At 37.8% G+C, this 18,165-nt stretch overlaps 1 protein-coding gene across 1 annotated transcript in view; it reads right to left on the reverse strand.

Annotated features, from left to right (window-relative positions):
- Nucleotides 1-5,111: 5,111 nt before the first annotated feature.
- Nucleotides 5,112-18,165, reverse strand: part of cdh7a (cadherin 7a) — a 130,190-nt gene continuing 117,136 nt past the window's right edge. Inside the window, exon 12 of the mRNA XM_036556515.1 lies at nucleotides 5,112-6,994. Coding sequence (XP_036412408.1) covers nucleotides 6,486-6,994 — 509 coding nt within the window. The 3' untranslated portion in view covers nucleotides 5,112-6,485. The remainder of the gene's footprint in view (nucleotides 6,995-18,165) is intronic.

The following is an 18,165-nucleotide window of genomic DNA, read 5'->3' on the forward strand; positions in this document are numbered from 1 at the left end:
GAAGTAAAATGTACATTATCACATTATTAATCTATTGACTAAGTTGGGGGGTTCAGCTCTAGTTCTGGAGCCCTTTAGTCCAGCCTTGACCTGGTGAGTTCCCTGCTTAAATACACCTGATTGACCTCAGCTCATACGTTGTTTAGTCAGTTAGGTGGAACTTTTTATAGTAGGTACTTTGGGATATTTGGATCTGAACTACACTACATGGACAAAAGTATTGGGACACCTACACATTACACCCAGAGGAGCTTTTATGGCATTCCATAAATCTATAGGCATTAATATGGAATTGGTCTACCTTTGCAGCTATAACAGATTCCATGCTTCTGGAAAGCTTTCTACAAGATTTTGGAGTGTGTCTGTGGGACTGTTTGCCCATTCATTCTCAAGAGCGTTTGTGAGGTCAGACACTGACGATGGACGAGAGGACCATCCCAAAAGTGTTCGATGGGGTTAAGGTCAGGGCTCTGTGAGGGCCAGTCAAGTTGTTCCACAACAAACTCACCCAGCCAGGCCTTTATGGACCTTGCTTTATGCACTGGGACTCAGCTCCACTTAGTATATAGGAGCACTTTGTAGTGCTACAGTTACAGACTGTAGTCCATCTGTTTCTCTGCATACTTTGTTAGCCCCCTTTTACCCTGTTCTTCAATGGTCAGGACCCCCACAGGACCACCACAGAGCAGGTATTATTTGGGTAGTGGATCATTCTCAGCACTGAAATCCACTTTTAATCCATGTTTTTTTATTAGTAATTTAGAAAATTTGGTCCCATTTTATATTGTGTCTCTAATAACTGTGTAGTTACACATGAATAACATATGCAACAACAATGTAACTACTGCTGATTTAGTCAGTGTTACAGATGGATTACAGAAGTACAGCCTAAGTAATTGTATCAACAAGTCTTGCCTTATGTAATTACACAAGTGTATCTTCTACACAGACACCTTCCTGTCATGTAGTGTGAAAGTTACACTTTAAAGTAAGTGGACAGTTCTTGTGTAGTTGTTATATAGGTACTGTGTAATAACAGAGTTATAATATAGACATTTCTTTAGGTTTAATGCAACACATTTAATTAATGTCATGAAAGTTACATTTTAAAAATAAGGTGAGATCTGCTGTTCTGTCACATTACAGAACGGTTTAAGGTTGAAACTGGTTACAGTGACACAGCACTAGCAACATAAATTCTAGCTAAATGTTAGGAAAGTTGGCAGATACAGTGTAAGTAATGTCTTAATGTACCTCCTTTTACTGTTGGAAATAAAAAATGAAAACAACTTCTGTTCCAGTCTAATTCATGTAATTACAAATGTAATTACATTTATGTTATTGCCCCTGTGTAAATACACGAGGCAAAACTGAAGATGATACACATGTGTAATTACATAAGCTGTACTTCTGTAATCCAGTGACTAAATCATTAGTAGTTACATGGTTGTTGCGTTTGTTGTTGACTACAAATGTAATTACACAGTTATTAGAGACATTTAATACAAAGTGGGACTATCAATTTTACCCAAACTAGTGCATTACTAGAGGTTTTAGGCAGGGAAATGACCAAATTGTGCCTTAGCCCCCCAGCATATCCAGAGCTATAGACCCCTGCACTAAATGAACAAACACATGCCGACTTTGGACTCACTGAAATAATACATGTTACTTTATTTCAAAATCATACATGATACTTGTAAGTTGAGAGCGCTACCGGAAAATTCCATTTACAAAACTGGAGCAGCTCCCATCTCCAAACAGTATGCACAAACTCAAAGAGACCAAGCATATGATTATTTTGGGGGTGCTGGTTGTCGGCTGGATGCAGATGGGAGTTTCTGGCCTCCGCTGATTTGGACAGTAAAGGCCACTTGAGATGCCATGCTGTACGCTACCAAAGCTAGTGATACGGCCACCTGGTACCTTTGTGAAAAGAAGTAATGAGGCATTTGTAAAATACATAGCAACACAAAATAAATAGCTGATAGAAAGCATTTCCAAAGTAAACAGAACCAATCAATTTTGGACCGCAGTAGCAAAAGTTAATGTGTTTTGAATTTGGACCTTTTGATTGCGCAGTTTGAAAGATAGCTTTAGACTGGGGGAAAAACAGCACCTTTGTGTAAATGTTCTTCTCAATTCTTCTTTGATTCGAGCCATTGAAATGTGAGCTAGGGCTAAAATTGAATAATGTGCCGCAGTCTAGGTTTCCTAGACATCTTTCTGTTCTTAAGTGACAACAATTTAAGACCCAGTATTTACCCTTTGTCATTTCTTTTGTCATTACTGAGTGGAGTACATTTATGAGGTCCGTCCACCAGTTAACAAATCCAATAGGCAGTGCAGTAAACAAAAAATATGATTATGCTCAAATGCAAAAATACTATTGATTTCCAGTCGTGGTGATTTATGGCTGTACTGCCTCATCTGAAGCACTGATGCGATGCTTTGCCCTCTCGCTCAGCACTATCTGCTTACTCCAGCTACTCCATGCTTATTCGCTTAATTAAAATGCTATTTATTATTACTTAGTGCTAAGTCAAACGAGATTTCTATTGCCCTTTTAGTTTTCATTTAGTGAGCCAGTTAACAAATAATTACATTTGCTTTCGAGATAACAGCCCCTCTCTAATGATCACAGTGTTCTCAATCTTCATTACCTTTGCTTCAGAGACCAAGCGACTAAATTACCGTTGGGGTCATACAGAAAACCCATTAGCAAAGAGGCTGTAATACTTTACTTAAAAACATAAGCAAGCGTCATAACAGGACAGAATTGCCTTCATAAATCATACAGCGCAAAAGTCCTTACATAATCATACCTCTAACCAGGAGTGCATACAAATATAATGTGAATTTTTCTGCAAATGACAACAATCATAGCTCTCACATGTTTCACATTTGAGAAACCTATTTGTAATGTGCAAAATTTTATGGCTGAAGATTGAAAGCTCCTAATTTAGCTGCATTATGTGGACAGAATTAAGTGCCAAACAGTTATCACCTTATAGGACATAGGATATAAGTTTGTATATTGATATAAAAATAAAATGTATGCACTTTGCTACGTAATCACTTCTATAACTATGTAATTACATAATAATCACATAGTAATTACATAGCAAACAGTATTGAAAAATGATGAAATAGTTTTAGACTTTAGAATAGTTTGACCAAAAGGCAAATTTATATAATTCTTCCCTTACCCCAAATGTGGTCAATCAACAAAGACATTTTTGGTCTGTGTTTATTCTTTCACACTTGCACTGGAGCTATGAGGCTAATGTAGCTAACAAGCTTATACCCTGCTGACTAGCACTGTGCAAATTGCATGAATAATTGCAAATATGCTTGCTTCTGTGATTTCTGACATTATGTGGAATGTCTATATTTATAAACTGGTGAAAAGATTGTTTCAAAATGCTTCTTGCTATAAACAGTAGTAGCAGCCTAAAATGTACAAAGTTCAGGCTTCAGGATGGTTGCTACACATGTTTTTAGCTACGCAGTGTAGTTTTTTACATTTTTATACACGACTTAGCAATGTTTTCCAGTTTTCTTGCTTGTGATTGGCACTATAAGATGTACTATTATTTATATCAATGATTTTACAAAGCTATAACCTGTAGTAGCTGTCTAAAATGAACAAAGCTTCAATGCTGATCAAGGTTTCAATGAAGAATTTTTTTCCATTTTAATATAAAACTTAGCAATGTTTCTCAGTCATTTTGCTTATTAGTGGCACTGTAAGTTGTATCGACAACAATGGGTTTCACATAGCTATAAACAGTAGCAGCAGCCAAAAATATACGAAACTAAGGCTTTGAGGTGGCTGCTACATGTGTTTTTAGCTATGCAGTCTGGTTTTGTACATTTTATACAACTTAGCAATGTTACTCAGTCTCTTGAGTGGCACTGTATGATGTACTGCTATCTATAAAAATGGAATTCACATATATAAAAAGTAGTAGCCTGAACATTAGTAGCAACCTAAAATGCACACAATTCAGGCTTTAGAATGTCCACTACCTGTGTTTTTAGCTATGCAGTTTACTTTTTTGTACATTTTTTATATACAATGTAGCAGGGTAGCCATCTTCTTGCATGTGAATGACACTCTATGACATACTGCTATCTATACGAATGGACTTCTATAGCTATAAACAGCAGCAGCCATCTACAAGACTGAATTTTGTCCATTTGGGCTAAGTTGAACAGTGTAAATATAATTTTTCCCCCTGTTGTCATTATTTCTTTGACTCACTCAGTGAACGGCTCTAACCTGGCCTGGCTTTAAGCAAGGCAGGCGTGAGGATTTATAGAGCGGGCTTTCCGTCGTGCCGGGGCATCGCCCATCCTGTCTGGCCGTATGCGGACGTGCGGTCGTATTTCTGGATGTATGTTTATTCTCTCTGAGACAACAGAGTCATCAGTCACTGCTCTCGGAGGCTAATTTAGCGGAGGCCTTTTAAACGCTCCGACGTGGCTCATGCCATTCATCAAAGCCGGGGCAGCGTTGGCTCTCCGACGCCAAAAGCCCTGATTACTGATCATCTGTCTGGCTGCGCCACACCTCAAACACAAAACACAACACTATTTATGAGATCAGCATTCAGCATAGATCAGAGATATGGCTATGGTCTGCTGACCAGAAGCAAGCAAAATAAACCTGCAGAGAAATTAGAAAGAAGCTGTGCACAAACTTTTTACTTTATGTCTGTACAAAAAAAAAGACTGCACCATGTTTCAATTATGGCATGTATGAAGCAGTTTCAGTTCATTTCATTTCATTCCCATAGTTAGTTAACCCTTAGAAGTCGCAGTAATCGCCAATGATAACAAAAGCATTTTTATATGAACTATTCCTCTCTTGTAGCTCATTGAAGCAGCAGAAAACAATCTAGAAGTGTATGTTCTAAACATTCAATCAGGACCATGTTCGTTGTTGCTAGAAGAAAAGATGTTTTATTATGAGTACAGTCTTTTTTTGTGGAAAGAGAAACCTTTTTTTTGGCATTTCTTGACATCAAAACAAAGAGAAAAATGTCAGAAGTGCAAACTTGTAACATATCAATACAAAATGTGACATAATCATATATAACCATGTAATTACTCATATATAATTATGTAATTACATAGTAATTACCTTATAACTGGAAAGAAAACACATTAATAGCTTCAGACTTCTAAGGGTTAATCAAATTTAAACATTTTGTAAGATACACCCTTCACTCTGCATATTGACAATAGACGTAATCTAGAACCAAGCCAATTGCCTTTTTTTTTTGTAGGAAACCTCTGAAAGAACAACTGAAAAAAGTACACTGCTTTCCATTCTGAGGCACCTCACATCAACAACAGCTTGGCTGTTCCTCATATAAAACCAACTCCCACTACTACAGTCAGCCGGCACGTACTTACAGTACACAGTACATGAGGCAGAACCTGACACTACAAACACATTTGTTTTTGGAGCTGTAAAGTGAAGGAGATAAATGGGTTTAAACCAACACGTCTTCCATTTATTCACTGCTTCTATGTTCTTGCTGTATAAAAAAGAAACCCCTTGAACAAGTTCTCCTTAGAGAATCCAGCCCAGAAGGCGATTTAAAGAAGCAATGTACATGTAAACCTATTCTCTAAACGACTGTGCGGGTTTCTATGTTCTGGACTTAAGGAGTGCTTTGATAAAGATGAAGCGATGGTGAACTCTTCATTTTGTACGAAACTAAAGCCGGCTGTCGGATGAGAGGCTATGCAGAAAAGATATTTTACACAGCAACAGTTGCAGTACCTCACAAGGCAATATGTCTGGCGAAACATTGGTTTTTTCCCCTTTTTTTCTCAGAGAAAAGGGTGGTTCAGTGTTCTCGGCTGCTCAATTCATATTGATTTTTTTCGTTACCCGAAGAAGCCATGAGTCATAGAAATATCTGACAAAACAGAAACATACAGATACCGATCAGAAAACACTGGTACAGGGCAACGGGGCTAGTCCGGTGTTTTGATTTATCACCAAGGAGACAGAATACCTCCCAATGTCTCTGCAAAAAAAAAAACAAACCAGAACCGTATTCCTGGACAGGAAAGCGGCCTGACACCCACTGCCCATTCTTCTCACTCGCCCGTGAGATCCTTTCTTTAGTCTTCCCAACCACATCCCAAGTCTTGGCTTGGCATTATGTTGTGGTCTTAAATTCGAAGTGCATTGAAGGACATAAGAATCCAAAGCTTGTCCTTAGAGAATCTTATCACACCGGGCCATGACAACACCTTAGCGCCTTGTTTTATTTTTACATTTTTTTGTTGGTTGATAATCTATGCCAGGATATCTTCTCCCACAGAACTGTTCCATATTTTGTCCTCCCACCCAACTCTTTCAAGTATCAGTGAGTCACTGGCACCCTCTCGACGATTGTTCTCTTCCATTATGTCCTTGATTGAGCGGACGTTATCGCTAACAACGAAACAAAAACCCGCGGCTAGGAGGAGAATATATTGCTGCTGTCGTTGTGGCCGTAGAGGTCGGCTAGCTTCTTGAACCGTGGCCCCCAGTCGCTCAGGTAGTCGTAACTCTGCTCCGAGTCCGTGCTGAGCGACTCCAGTGAGCTGAGCGATTCGGCCACTGAGCCGCTGCCCTCGAAGGCGTACGTCTGCAGGGAGTCGTAAGGCGGAGCCGAAGGGTCCACATCCGCATCCTTCAGCCGGTCCCATATAAAATCCCGGAAGATGCCATTGTCGGGCGTGATCTTGTACGGTGGTGGGCGTGAGCAGTAGAGTGTGGGCACCTCTGGTGTGACGTCCCTCCGGGCCTTGTTGTCTCTGGCCACGTTGAGGTTGCGCAGGGCAACCATGTCAAAAGCCTCGGTGTCCTCCTCCCCGCCACCCTCGTCATCGTAGCGGACGATGTTCTCCCGCACGTCACGATCTTCGTCCAAAATCAGAGGTTCCTTCTTTCGCCTCCGTACCGTCACGATCAACAGCACCAGCACTGCAGACAAACAATAAAGAAAAGTGGTTAGAATTCAGAACCATTTTATGGTTCATTGCTGTCATGATAAAACCGTGAAATGGTAGCTTTGTAGAAGAACCAAAAAATTTTCTTAGCTTTAAATAATGTAATGTAATAATAAGTAATTCTGCATAATTTCTATTGACCAATTCATAATAATATATTAATACAACATAATGGGGGGGCTAGTGTTTCCAAGTATTGTAATAAATAAATAAATGGACAAATAAAAATGAAAAACTGTTTTTTGGGTTATGAGATTTTGATATAAAAACAATTACTTTCTGGCCACTTTCATTCCACCCTCCTGAAAACGATGAGACTTTAGCTTGTCCTTATCCTCTAGTCCTTCATCGATGGTCAGTTTCTGACCACATAACCACTACTGGCTGGAAATGTTTGGTTGGTATCCCCTGATACACTCGTGCCAGCACCACATACACTACAGTGCCACTACCATGTAGGTGTCACTGCTGTGTTGAGAATGGTCACCACCCAATTTATATTTGGTCAGTGGTGGTCCTGGCCCTGGTGGTGAAATTGTTTTAGTGAAATCTGCTGTGCTAGCTGGGTCAGTAGAAAGGTAGAAAGCTCGGTCACTCCCTTTGCCATGCCCTTTTAGAAAGCGAACTACTAATCTGTCTAAGTGATACAATGATCTGCTACACCCATTTAAAAGTGATCTACTAATCTCTTTAATTGATCTACTAATGGTGGCCTTTAAGAATGTGATCTACTAATGTTGTGCCTTTTAGAAAGTGATCTACCAGCTGGTCACACTGTTTTAGAAAGTGATCTACCAATGTTGGGCCTTTTAGAAAATGATCTACTAATCTGTCACACTGTGCCAGAAAGTGATCTACTGATGTTAGCCTTTTTAAAAAGTGATCCATTTACCTGTCACACTGTTTTAAATGTGATCTACTAAAGTTGGCCCTTTTGAGAAGGTGAACTTGTAATGTTGAGCCTTTTAGTCAGTGATCTACTAACGCTTGCCCTTCTAGAACATGACCTCTGCCTAAGTGATCTACAAAACTGCTACATTCTTTTTGAGAGTGATCTACCAATCTGTGATCGTGAAAGTGATCAACTATTCTGCCACTCTGTTTTACAAAGTGATCATCTAATCTAAGTGATCTACTAATCTGCTACACCCTTTTAGAAAGTGATTACTAATTGGTCACACCATTTCAGAAAAATGATCATTTAATCTAAGAGATGTATTAATCTGTCATGCCCTTCTAGTGATCTAAATTGATCTACTCATCCACTAGCAAGTGTGTTGCTCTTATTAAAAACAAGCTAAAGTAATAAATCCTTTTTGTTTTATGTTGTGCTAATTTTGATTCGTGAAATCATGCGATTCAGACTGCAAGCGTCACTCCAGGCCAAACTTTCTGAGATGATACAAAAGCTATAAACATACTTAGAAGTGATCAACGCAATTAGAACATTCATTTTTTTCTCAAACAAATTATTCCCTTAGTAAGCCATGGGTGCACCGGCCTAAGGAAACATACATTAGTTTGCATTGAAGTCCCTGTTGTTAATAAATAATAAGGCCAAAGGCATTTACTGTATACAATAGAAGACAGATTGGGAGCCTTTTAACCTTTGAACCTTTTAAAAACAAATCTCACTTCAGAAATGGTGGCATATTTACAACTCTGAGATAAAAGCTAGCAGTAAGTACAGAATCAGCGAGCATGCAGGAGATGGTATCTCCGCCATATTTATGACACTGCACCAAAATACTATCCCATTGGGTAATGTACCGGAGAGCATTTCTATTATTTCCGAGCTAGAATGCCATGTAGCACCTATAAGATAACTGCTATTATCTCTGCAGTTCAATTAAGCCAGATCAGGTACATTAGCTTTATCAATATATTCATCAGATTGGCCTGTAGTGCCTTCAGCAGCATGGCTGACAGATTCAGAGTAAGAGGTGCTTTATCATGTGGGATGCAGGGACAGAGCCTGTTAAGGAGTTCATCTGATTTAATCTCCTTAATACATGCTTTAGCCAATTACCGTAGAGTACTGTGCACTCTCCCATACATACATACATACATAGATACACGAACAAGTGAGGAAAAACACCTGCAGGTTTGGATAGGATAAAACAGCTTTTTGTTAATCCTTTTTAATCCTCATATTTAGCTTCAACATTTAGCTTTATGTTTATTAAAGTCTCTTCCTCGGCACGAAGTGCAGTTTTAAGTAATGATTTGATGATATTCCCAAGGTAGGGCTGTATTTCGGCAATATGTTGTGATTAACTCTTGGTAATCTGTAAATCAACCATGGAGTCATGGCTGTATTGAGATTTATGCATCTACAGTACTGTGCAAAAGTCAGAGAACATCCTTCATTTATTTAATTTTCAGTGAAATGGCCATTAAATGTAGGTTACTCATGTTTCAATGTCAGGAAAACAGCAGACAACATATATTTAACAGAAAATATAATATCAAAAGCAGTTCTCAGTGTCCACTTTTGCCTTTACTACGGCTTTCATTCTTCCAACACTTCCAAAGTTCAGTCACAGAAGTTGGTTGCATTTCTGCTTCTCATGATCCCAAACACATTTAAAAATTAATTTAATGTTGACATCTGGACTCTTGGGTGGCCAATCCAATGTTCTGAGAATATCAGTGTCTTATTATTATATATTATAATATATATTAGGACATTTTAATAAGAAAATTATAAAGTTATCCAACTATATATTTTACACGTTTTAGAGACTTTTTAGACCTTTTAGAGACTGAATATTTTATCTGAATTCCTTTAGTAAGTTCTTTAAGGGGATGGCTAGATATAGAACCATGGCTTCTATATAGAACCTTTTCATGCCTAAATGTAAATTAAGGCATGAAAATGTGTTTGAAACTGGTTCTATAGAGCACCAAAGAAGGTTCTGCTATTGTTATGATGTCAAGCTTGTAGACGGTCCTATAGAACCATATACAACACATTCTCCATCAATCTGATGAACAATTTCACCATGCCAAAAACCATTTAAGCATGAAATGGGTCTATATAGAACCCATGGTTTCTAAAGAGAACCACTTCATTTACTAAAGAACCCTTGAAGAACACTGTTTTTAAGAGTGTAGCTTTGAACAAACAAAATGATCAGCCAATGTAAAAAAAGACAATTTCACTAGACAAAATTATTTAAAACTGATAAAACTGTTTTTTAAAACTACTACAATCTCAGAATAAGACATATTAGCTATACTTATCATATTTGAGATGATTCTACTTGTTATCATTATTTTCTATGATTCTAGATGGATGAATTTAAACAAGCTCATCTTTAGTGTTTCATTTTTAAAAAGTGTAACATTTTGCTACCTTTGACAGAAATATTGCAAAAAATAATATTCTGGCAAGTGAAAGTAATGTAGGCAATATATCTAAGATTTCTAATTATATGATTGTGATATGAATGCTTTAAAATTCAATTTAATTTCTGGACACATGATTTGAAATTATCAAGCGTTATTTCTTGAAATAATTACAATTCTCAGCCAGTGTCGCAAGATCATTTCACTTGATTTTTCACTTGGAAAATGTATCTAATAAGTAAAGACGTTTATAAATAGACTAAATGGTCTTATAATATTCATGTCACAAACTCACAATAAGAAGTCTATGACCTGTAATATATTTCATAATACGTTACATTTATTTAATAATATATTTAAAAATAATGTGACAATGCTCTAAATATATCTTTCACAGTCATTCAGATTACTTTCTAAAATGACCACTATAATATAACAGTTTTATAAGTAATGTTAATAATGGTAAAAGTATGGTAAATTTACTATTGGGGACTACTTTGTTTTGTACCTCTCCACCTTGAATGTATTAAAAAAATGTCTTTGGTCCAAAATTTCTAAAATGTAGCTCTTCAGGCATCAGACAGCACATTCATAACCATTTTTCATGTAATAACTTCCTCTAAGGGAGCGTTAAACTCAGACTTCTGATTCCTATCACCACCACTGTGAGCTTTTGTGACTTCTCTAGAACCATTTCACACCAAACCACTCTGAATGAGTTTGTTTACATGTTGACCATTTAACTTCATGTTGAAAAATGAGCGTAACTCACTGTTATAATGTGTTCACTTGCTAAGATTTCATTTTTTTCAGTGTGGTATATATGCACCTCTTGTCAAACACATTAATAAGTCCATTTTTCTGAATTATTATTGTACTTCTGGGGACCTTTATCACCATAAGCACACACAAACAAACACACTTAAACCCCTCCTGCTCAGTGTTAGTCCTGCAGAGATTTAAGTCCATGGAGGCCCTTGTGTATCTTTACTCTCTGTACTGTCATGCTAGCGAATAGTTAAACCAGCAGCGATAAACACACGCGCAGTAACGCTGAGATTTAGAGGCAGAAATGTGCTGTAAATATGAGGCTCCAGCGGTCACCCTGCCTTCCCCCGCTATCCCACAGACGGCTTAGTCTGCACCGGCCAGCACTAAATCCTTTTTTATGAGTCCGGCATATGCCTACTGTATCTGCGAAATAAGGCAGGATTATACATCAGTCAAAAAAACACCACCCTGCCCCGAAAGCATGGGTCATACGCATGATCCAAAAAGATAAACAGCAGCTCATGCTATAAAAGGGACCTTAGAGTACCTACATTATTACAGTGGAAGGCTATGGTGGCAAGAAAGAGGAAAAATATATGTTCACATGTTTTTGTTTTTCGAAGAGGTTGTATATATACAAGCAGGTGGTGGAATGTTACAAGGCACGGTTGGTTTTCATGCTTCTCCCTGCGTAAAACCTCAGGGCCAGAGCAAGACTTTTGCAGCAGGTTTCTACCACAAATAGGATGTATTCTGAAAAGAACAGCCAGCATGCTATATACGAAACAGGTGCACAAGCCAAAGCTTGCAAAACATGGAAGAGCGTAAAATGCATTTCACTCCCTGATACTTATGCATTTTAAGGAGGATTGGGCAGAAAATTGGTGGAGATTTTGGCAACATGGCTGATTACATATCAGTTTGGGCAACTAACAGATGTTGGTCTGGTATACTTCACCAGAAGGAAGTGTAACGCCTGAGTCTGATCTTATGTTTTGGTCAGGGGTTCTCATTTGTTTTTATTTTTTGTCCAAAAAAATGAAACAGAAAGACTACTCCAGCCATCTAAAGGCCATTACTCTCTGGACGATAAAGCACCAACAAACCCTGGACCTCATTCACCAACAGTTGTTAAGAAGAAATTTCTTTTTTCAGTTTTCACAAAGTTTCCGACATTCACCAGTGTTTCCTTATTTGGGATTTATTCTTAGTTAAAAACAGAATCTACACACACTCAAGTACACAAAGGTGACAACAATTCTGCGGTTAAGGAACGAATCTGATGTAGACTTTTTCTTAGGACCTTTCTGAAGAACAAATTTAAGAAAAAAAATATTGGTGAATGAGGCCCATTAAGCTGAAGCTCATTTTATGCTCTGCTTGTGTAGATTAAATGTAACAAAGCAACATCACTTAGTAAATTTATCTCATTCACTATTAGCTAACTAACTTTTCATCAACTCACTACTTTTGAGCTAAATGGTATAAGTTAAAAAAGTTATGATGTGGCTAGGCTAGTAATGTTAGCTGATCTAGTGTTAGCTTACAAAACTGAACCTCACTTATTTGCTGTGTAATATTATATAACAGTTAGGTCCAGCCACGCAAGCTGAGAAGCATTCTAACCGTGCTGTTATGGTGAAATAATTTTTTTCACAAACACTGTATCACTCCGATGAGACATTGTTGCTAAGCAATGACAGCTGTAGGAGACAAGCCATTTGAACGTTTTTACTTCTTACTTTGCGCACAAACAGAAAATGGACACTTTTCACATTTCAAGATCACATTTGACCGACAGCTGATTTGGTCAGACTCTGAAGATGAGACTACACTAAATTCCCAAACTGTCATCACCACTGAGCAGCTTTTCAGTTGGCAGCTGTGACAGAAGACCCAATACCATCCATCCATCCATCCATCCATCATCTAGACCGCTTATCCTTCTGGGTCACGGTGGGGTGCTGGAGCCTATCCCAGCTGTCACTGGGCGGAAGGCAGGATACACCCTGGACGGGTCAGACCCGATACCATTTGCCAAAAAAAATGGGCTGTAAGATGCTTTACAGACTGGCTGGAACAAAACAACATTAATATTGATCTGGCAAAAATTGACAAAACTGAGCTGAACTTGATATTGTGGCAGGTTTATGGCTCAGTTCATACTTCAAAAGGCGAGGCTTACAGCAGACTGTGCAGCGAGTGAGTGGAGTTCGTTACTGTGACGTAGCAAAAAGCTGCTTGTTAAGGAACTATAATTTGGCAGAAGGAACTGCGAACATTAAAACATATTAAATGCCACGTTCACAATCCAGTTTATTTATTTCTTCCTTTATTTATTTAACTGTTGTATAAAAGCAATAGAACACACGAGGTCATGTGTTAACGCGAATAACATCACGGCTGTGATGATCTACGGCCTGCCACCAAATCACAGCCATGATGTTATTTTGCGATAACACACTCCCTCTCGTGTTCTATTGCTTAAGTGTGTAGCTATCTGATCCTTAGGTCTTACAAACATAGCATATATCTCATGTAAGGTAGTTCGTGTCATTAGCTACAGTCTTACTGAACTGAACTTTGATTTCAGATGCATTGATTGCACATATTGCAGCTGCATCAAGGCATATTTTGTGCTGCCTTTGCCATGTACACCCAGCTCCGCTATTTCACTGTCCTTTTGCCATAAATGCAAAGAATATTGTTGCTGTCCAAAGAAAAACAAGTATCTCCCTAACAGTAGTTTTAAAGGAGAGGCCAAAAACACCCTTAACCCCTTAAAATCTCATTCTTATTACATACTGTGGCTTATTATTCAGTAACTACAGGAACTTTAATGCAAACGTTGTTGAGCTCTTTTTAGATTATAGAAAGGTGTAATAAAACTTTGAAGTATTTAAGCCATTTAAGTAGTTAACTTTTAAAGTTAATGTAAAGAGATTTTATTCTAATTGCTTTTGGGGCATTTCTATTGGTCCAATCATCATGAAATGTTCACACAACGTAAAGGAGAACTGCTGTGTTCAAATGACACCGAAAAATAAAAATCGACAAAACTACACGAGATACATGTTTTTCTTTGGATAGTGACGATACATTATAGTGTGCAATATTAGCTACAGCTTTACAAAACTGAACATTAATTTTAGATGCATTGCATGCAGACATTGTGACCACACGCATTTTGCACTGCTTTCGCCATAAACATCCAACTTCACTATGTTGCTGCTCTTTACGCCTTACAAGAAAGGGGTATTAAGACAGCAGTTTTATGCACCATAGTTTGTGTGATTGGCTACGTCTTTACTAAGTTGTACGATGATTTCAGATGTACTGCTTGCATGTATTGCCTCTGTGTCAAGGCATATTTTGTGCTGCCTTTGCCACGTACATCCGGCTGCACTATTTGATTGTTACATCTCACAAGCAGATCGCATTTAGTGGTGCTATGCACAGTCGTTTGAGTGATTAGCTTCAGCCTTACAAAACTGAAATTTCATTTTAGATGCTTTGCATGCAGAAGTTGCGACCGCAACGAGGCGCATTTCACACTGCGTTTTCTCACGCAGGTCCATCTGGCCCACAGTGTTGTTCATTTTCCTCATATGAGATATCGCAGTGCAGACACAACACTCGCCCCTCAGGACTAGCTCCATTTCTCTAGGGCTTTCTGTCCCAGGCCAACAGATAGCTTAGGAGTACATCTGCCTGGCTGCAGGATGTCCTAGCACAGGGGAAAAGAGAGAAGCTGATAAAGAGAGAGAGAGGGAGGGAGAGAGAGAGAGAGAGGGGAAGTCTGATGTGAAAGAGAGGTAAGGAGAGGGTGTGTATGTGTGTGTGCGTGTGTGGGAAAGGGAGTAAACATCTAATGATCCGTCCATCGGCCTGCCACAGAGAGTGTGAAATATGGCGCCACACACTCATACTTCATCCTTAGGCTCCGTGTAGCTTCCCAGGACCAGACAGGCTTAGAGAGCCAGAGACTGGCCTGAGGAAGCTGAACATACATGTGCATGCATACACCCAGCACCCACACTCAAGGGGGGAGGTGGTCCAGGGTTGAAACACTGACTACATGTTAAAAAGGCTTTTGAGGGCATTTGTAGAACTATTCAGTTAAATATCGGTGTTGTTGGAAGAAAACCTTGTATCTCCAAAATGGTAACTTTGCAGGAGAAGGAAAAAACATACTTTACTTTTAATGTAAGTCAGTGGAACCAGAGTTTTTTCCAAGTTATTTTGTGTTGTTTCTTTTAGTCCAATAATCATAAATTTTAAATACAATACAAAAAAAAAATAATAATAATAATACTACAAACCATATAGAAATGAAATAGAAATGAAACCATTTAACCAAAATAAATTAAAATAAAGTAAGAAAATAAAATTTAAGAAAGGATAAAAAATCTGAAAATACATAAAAATACAGATCTTTTATTAGTTTAAATGTTAACTAATTAACTAACTAACTCTCTCTCTCTCTCTCTCTCTCTCTCTCTATGTATATATATCATATATATTGTACATATATATCATATATATTGTTCTTCTGACAATATATCATTGTTGTCAGAAGAAAAGTCTCCACAATTCTTCTTTTAGTCCATTCATCATGAAATTTAAATACGATGTAAAGGGCAACAGGTACTTTCAAATTACTAAAATCTACTTTCAAAAACTACAAAAAAGGCAAAATGGAGGCACAAGGTTTTCTTCTGACAATGTAGCACAACCTAACACCTTTTAGTTTTTGCATATTTTCATTAATTAAATAAAGTATTTGAGCAAGAGTAATAAACTTTTCAATCAGCAATGTAGACATCTCCTCTAAAAAAATGAAGACCTAAACTTTCTACTGCCTACCGCTTCAGTCGGCCGAACATGGCAATAGTGCAAAAATTACAAATGAACTATAACAGACGGTCTGATGAGTTAAGTCAACTCAAATGACTTAAGGAAACTGGTTACCTCTAATGTTTTAAGCTCAATAACTCATTTACACTTAAGTAAATTGAGTAAATTGTACTAACGCCATTTGTTTTGTTGATATTATATGATGAGTATTTGGGACTTATGTTTAAGTTGTTGAATATAATTAAGTAATTGTAAAAGTCTATTATTTTGACAAATTGTTTTGTATTGCAGAGATATGATCATTGACATTTGTCTTGTCCACCTTAACCTCGCTAAAGACCACCTCGCCAATGCTGACAGTACAGTCCAGATGTAGTCACTGTAGCACTAAGCCTCAACACAAATTTTTGATCAGTACTGATGAGCATGAATCACAAAAGTTTATAAATCAAGTCGATACAAGGGAGGGTGGGCTGGGGAGAATGACAACACACAGATGGTGAAGAGACACGCCCAATATGTAAATATATTACTAAGAGCCAATAGGAATGATGTGAGTTTTACTCAAGAGGGTTGCATTGACCAAACATTGATCAAGTAAAGCTGAGAGTCTAAACTAAATTGAAATAAGTTTATTCAACTCATTTGATGGGGTCTTTGAGTCCGAAATCATCAAAATAAAATTATGCAAAAAGCACGAATCTCCAAATCATTTAAATGTAAACATTTATGCCGTCTATCAGATTAAGCCACACTACATTTTCAACCCTAACCCTAACAATGCATTATTGGCCTGTTTGTATTTGCATAAAAAGTAAAGTTAAATAAAAATAGTGAATATAATACATTTAAATAAAGTTACCTCAACTCAAAATAAGCTGAAAAAAAATCTGAAAATGACCGAGTTACCATCTCAACAACTCATTTTTGGGTTAATTTGATTTCTTCAGATTAAGTTACTCCAACTTTCTGTGATATTTAGGTTGTGTTAACGTAATTCTTTCACTAAGCCGTGCAGTGAGTTTTACAGTGTAGCACAGTTGTTTGTATGAGATGAGCCAACATGGATGCAGATGTACCACAAAGTAAAGTTGCAGAGAGGCTTTCTTTAACAATGTCAGCAGACACAGTGGCTAGACTGAGGCACAAGTCTCGTACACATGCTGAAAGATTGTTTACCATCAAATTAGCACTGTTTAAACTCTTGGGGATAGATAATATTATCACAGGATGTCTGAAATATTTATAATTTACTCACATCAAAAATGTGCTCGAGCAGAACACGTACCCAAACATTTAATTCAACAGTAATTTTGTTTTTCCTCATCGTCTAAATTGACACAGACGTTCTATCTAGCTGTCTTTAATTATTTAAAGTAGAGAGGGCAAAGTCTGTGATGGACTGGCGACCTGTCCAAGGTGTTTCCTGCCTTCCACTCCACAACTGCTGGGATAAGCTCTAGCACCCATGATGACCCAGAGGGATAAGCTAAACGGCACTTTTAATTTTTATGTTTTTCTCTTGATTTCATGCAGTGGACTACAGAAACCTATAAGCAAAATAAAGAGGTCATTGCTCAAAGTTTTTTCCTTAAACATAAAGAAAATGTACCGTTATTTTGACCCAAAACCCTTGATACGTACCAAACCATTTACCCTTTATACCATTGCATCCCTATAAGGAACCAAAAGTGGTTCTTTTATGGCATCACCTCAACCAAACCTTATTTTTCAGAGGGTAGTTGAATATCAAATAACAACAAGGTGAACATCTACAGAGCACCTGCAGTAGACGACAGTGCAGTAGAATACCGTTACTCCAAAAAAGTGTTTTTTTTTATTTATTTATTTTTTATTATGTAGTCTTCTGGGGACAAGAAAAAGCTTTTTGATATCACTCCCAGAAATTACTTTCTGCACACATGCTAACCTTTGAGTTCTTTAAAGCATTTAGAGCCTTACTGTAAAAGAATGATTTTAAGAAAAAAATACTTTTCCTCGAAACTTAATCCTGCCTCTTTCCGTAACTCGTTAAAGGAAATGCAAGCTTGCACCCCATCAATGTGCATTACTTCACTAAAACAGTCTGGGGAGAAAAAAAAACACTCCACTCTCACCATTTACCAAACGCCAAACGTCTCTCTGGGCGCAAGAGGCCAGCTTCGC

This window comes from Colossoma macropomum, unplaced genomic scaffold (assembly GCF_904425465.1).
Source record: "Colossoma macropomum unplaced genomic scaffold, Colossoma_macropomum, whole genome shotgun sequence".
Lineage (NCBI taxonomy): Eukaryota > Metazoa > Chordata > Actinopteri > Characiformes > Serrasalmidae > Colossoma > Colossoma macropomum.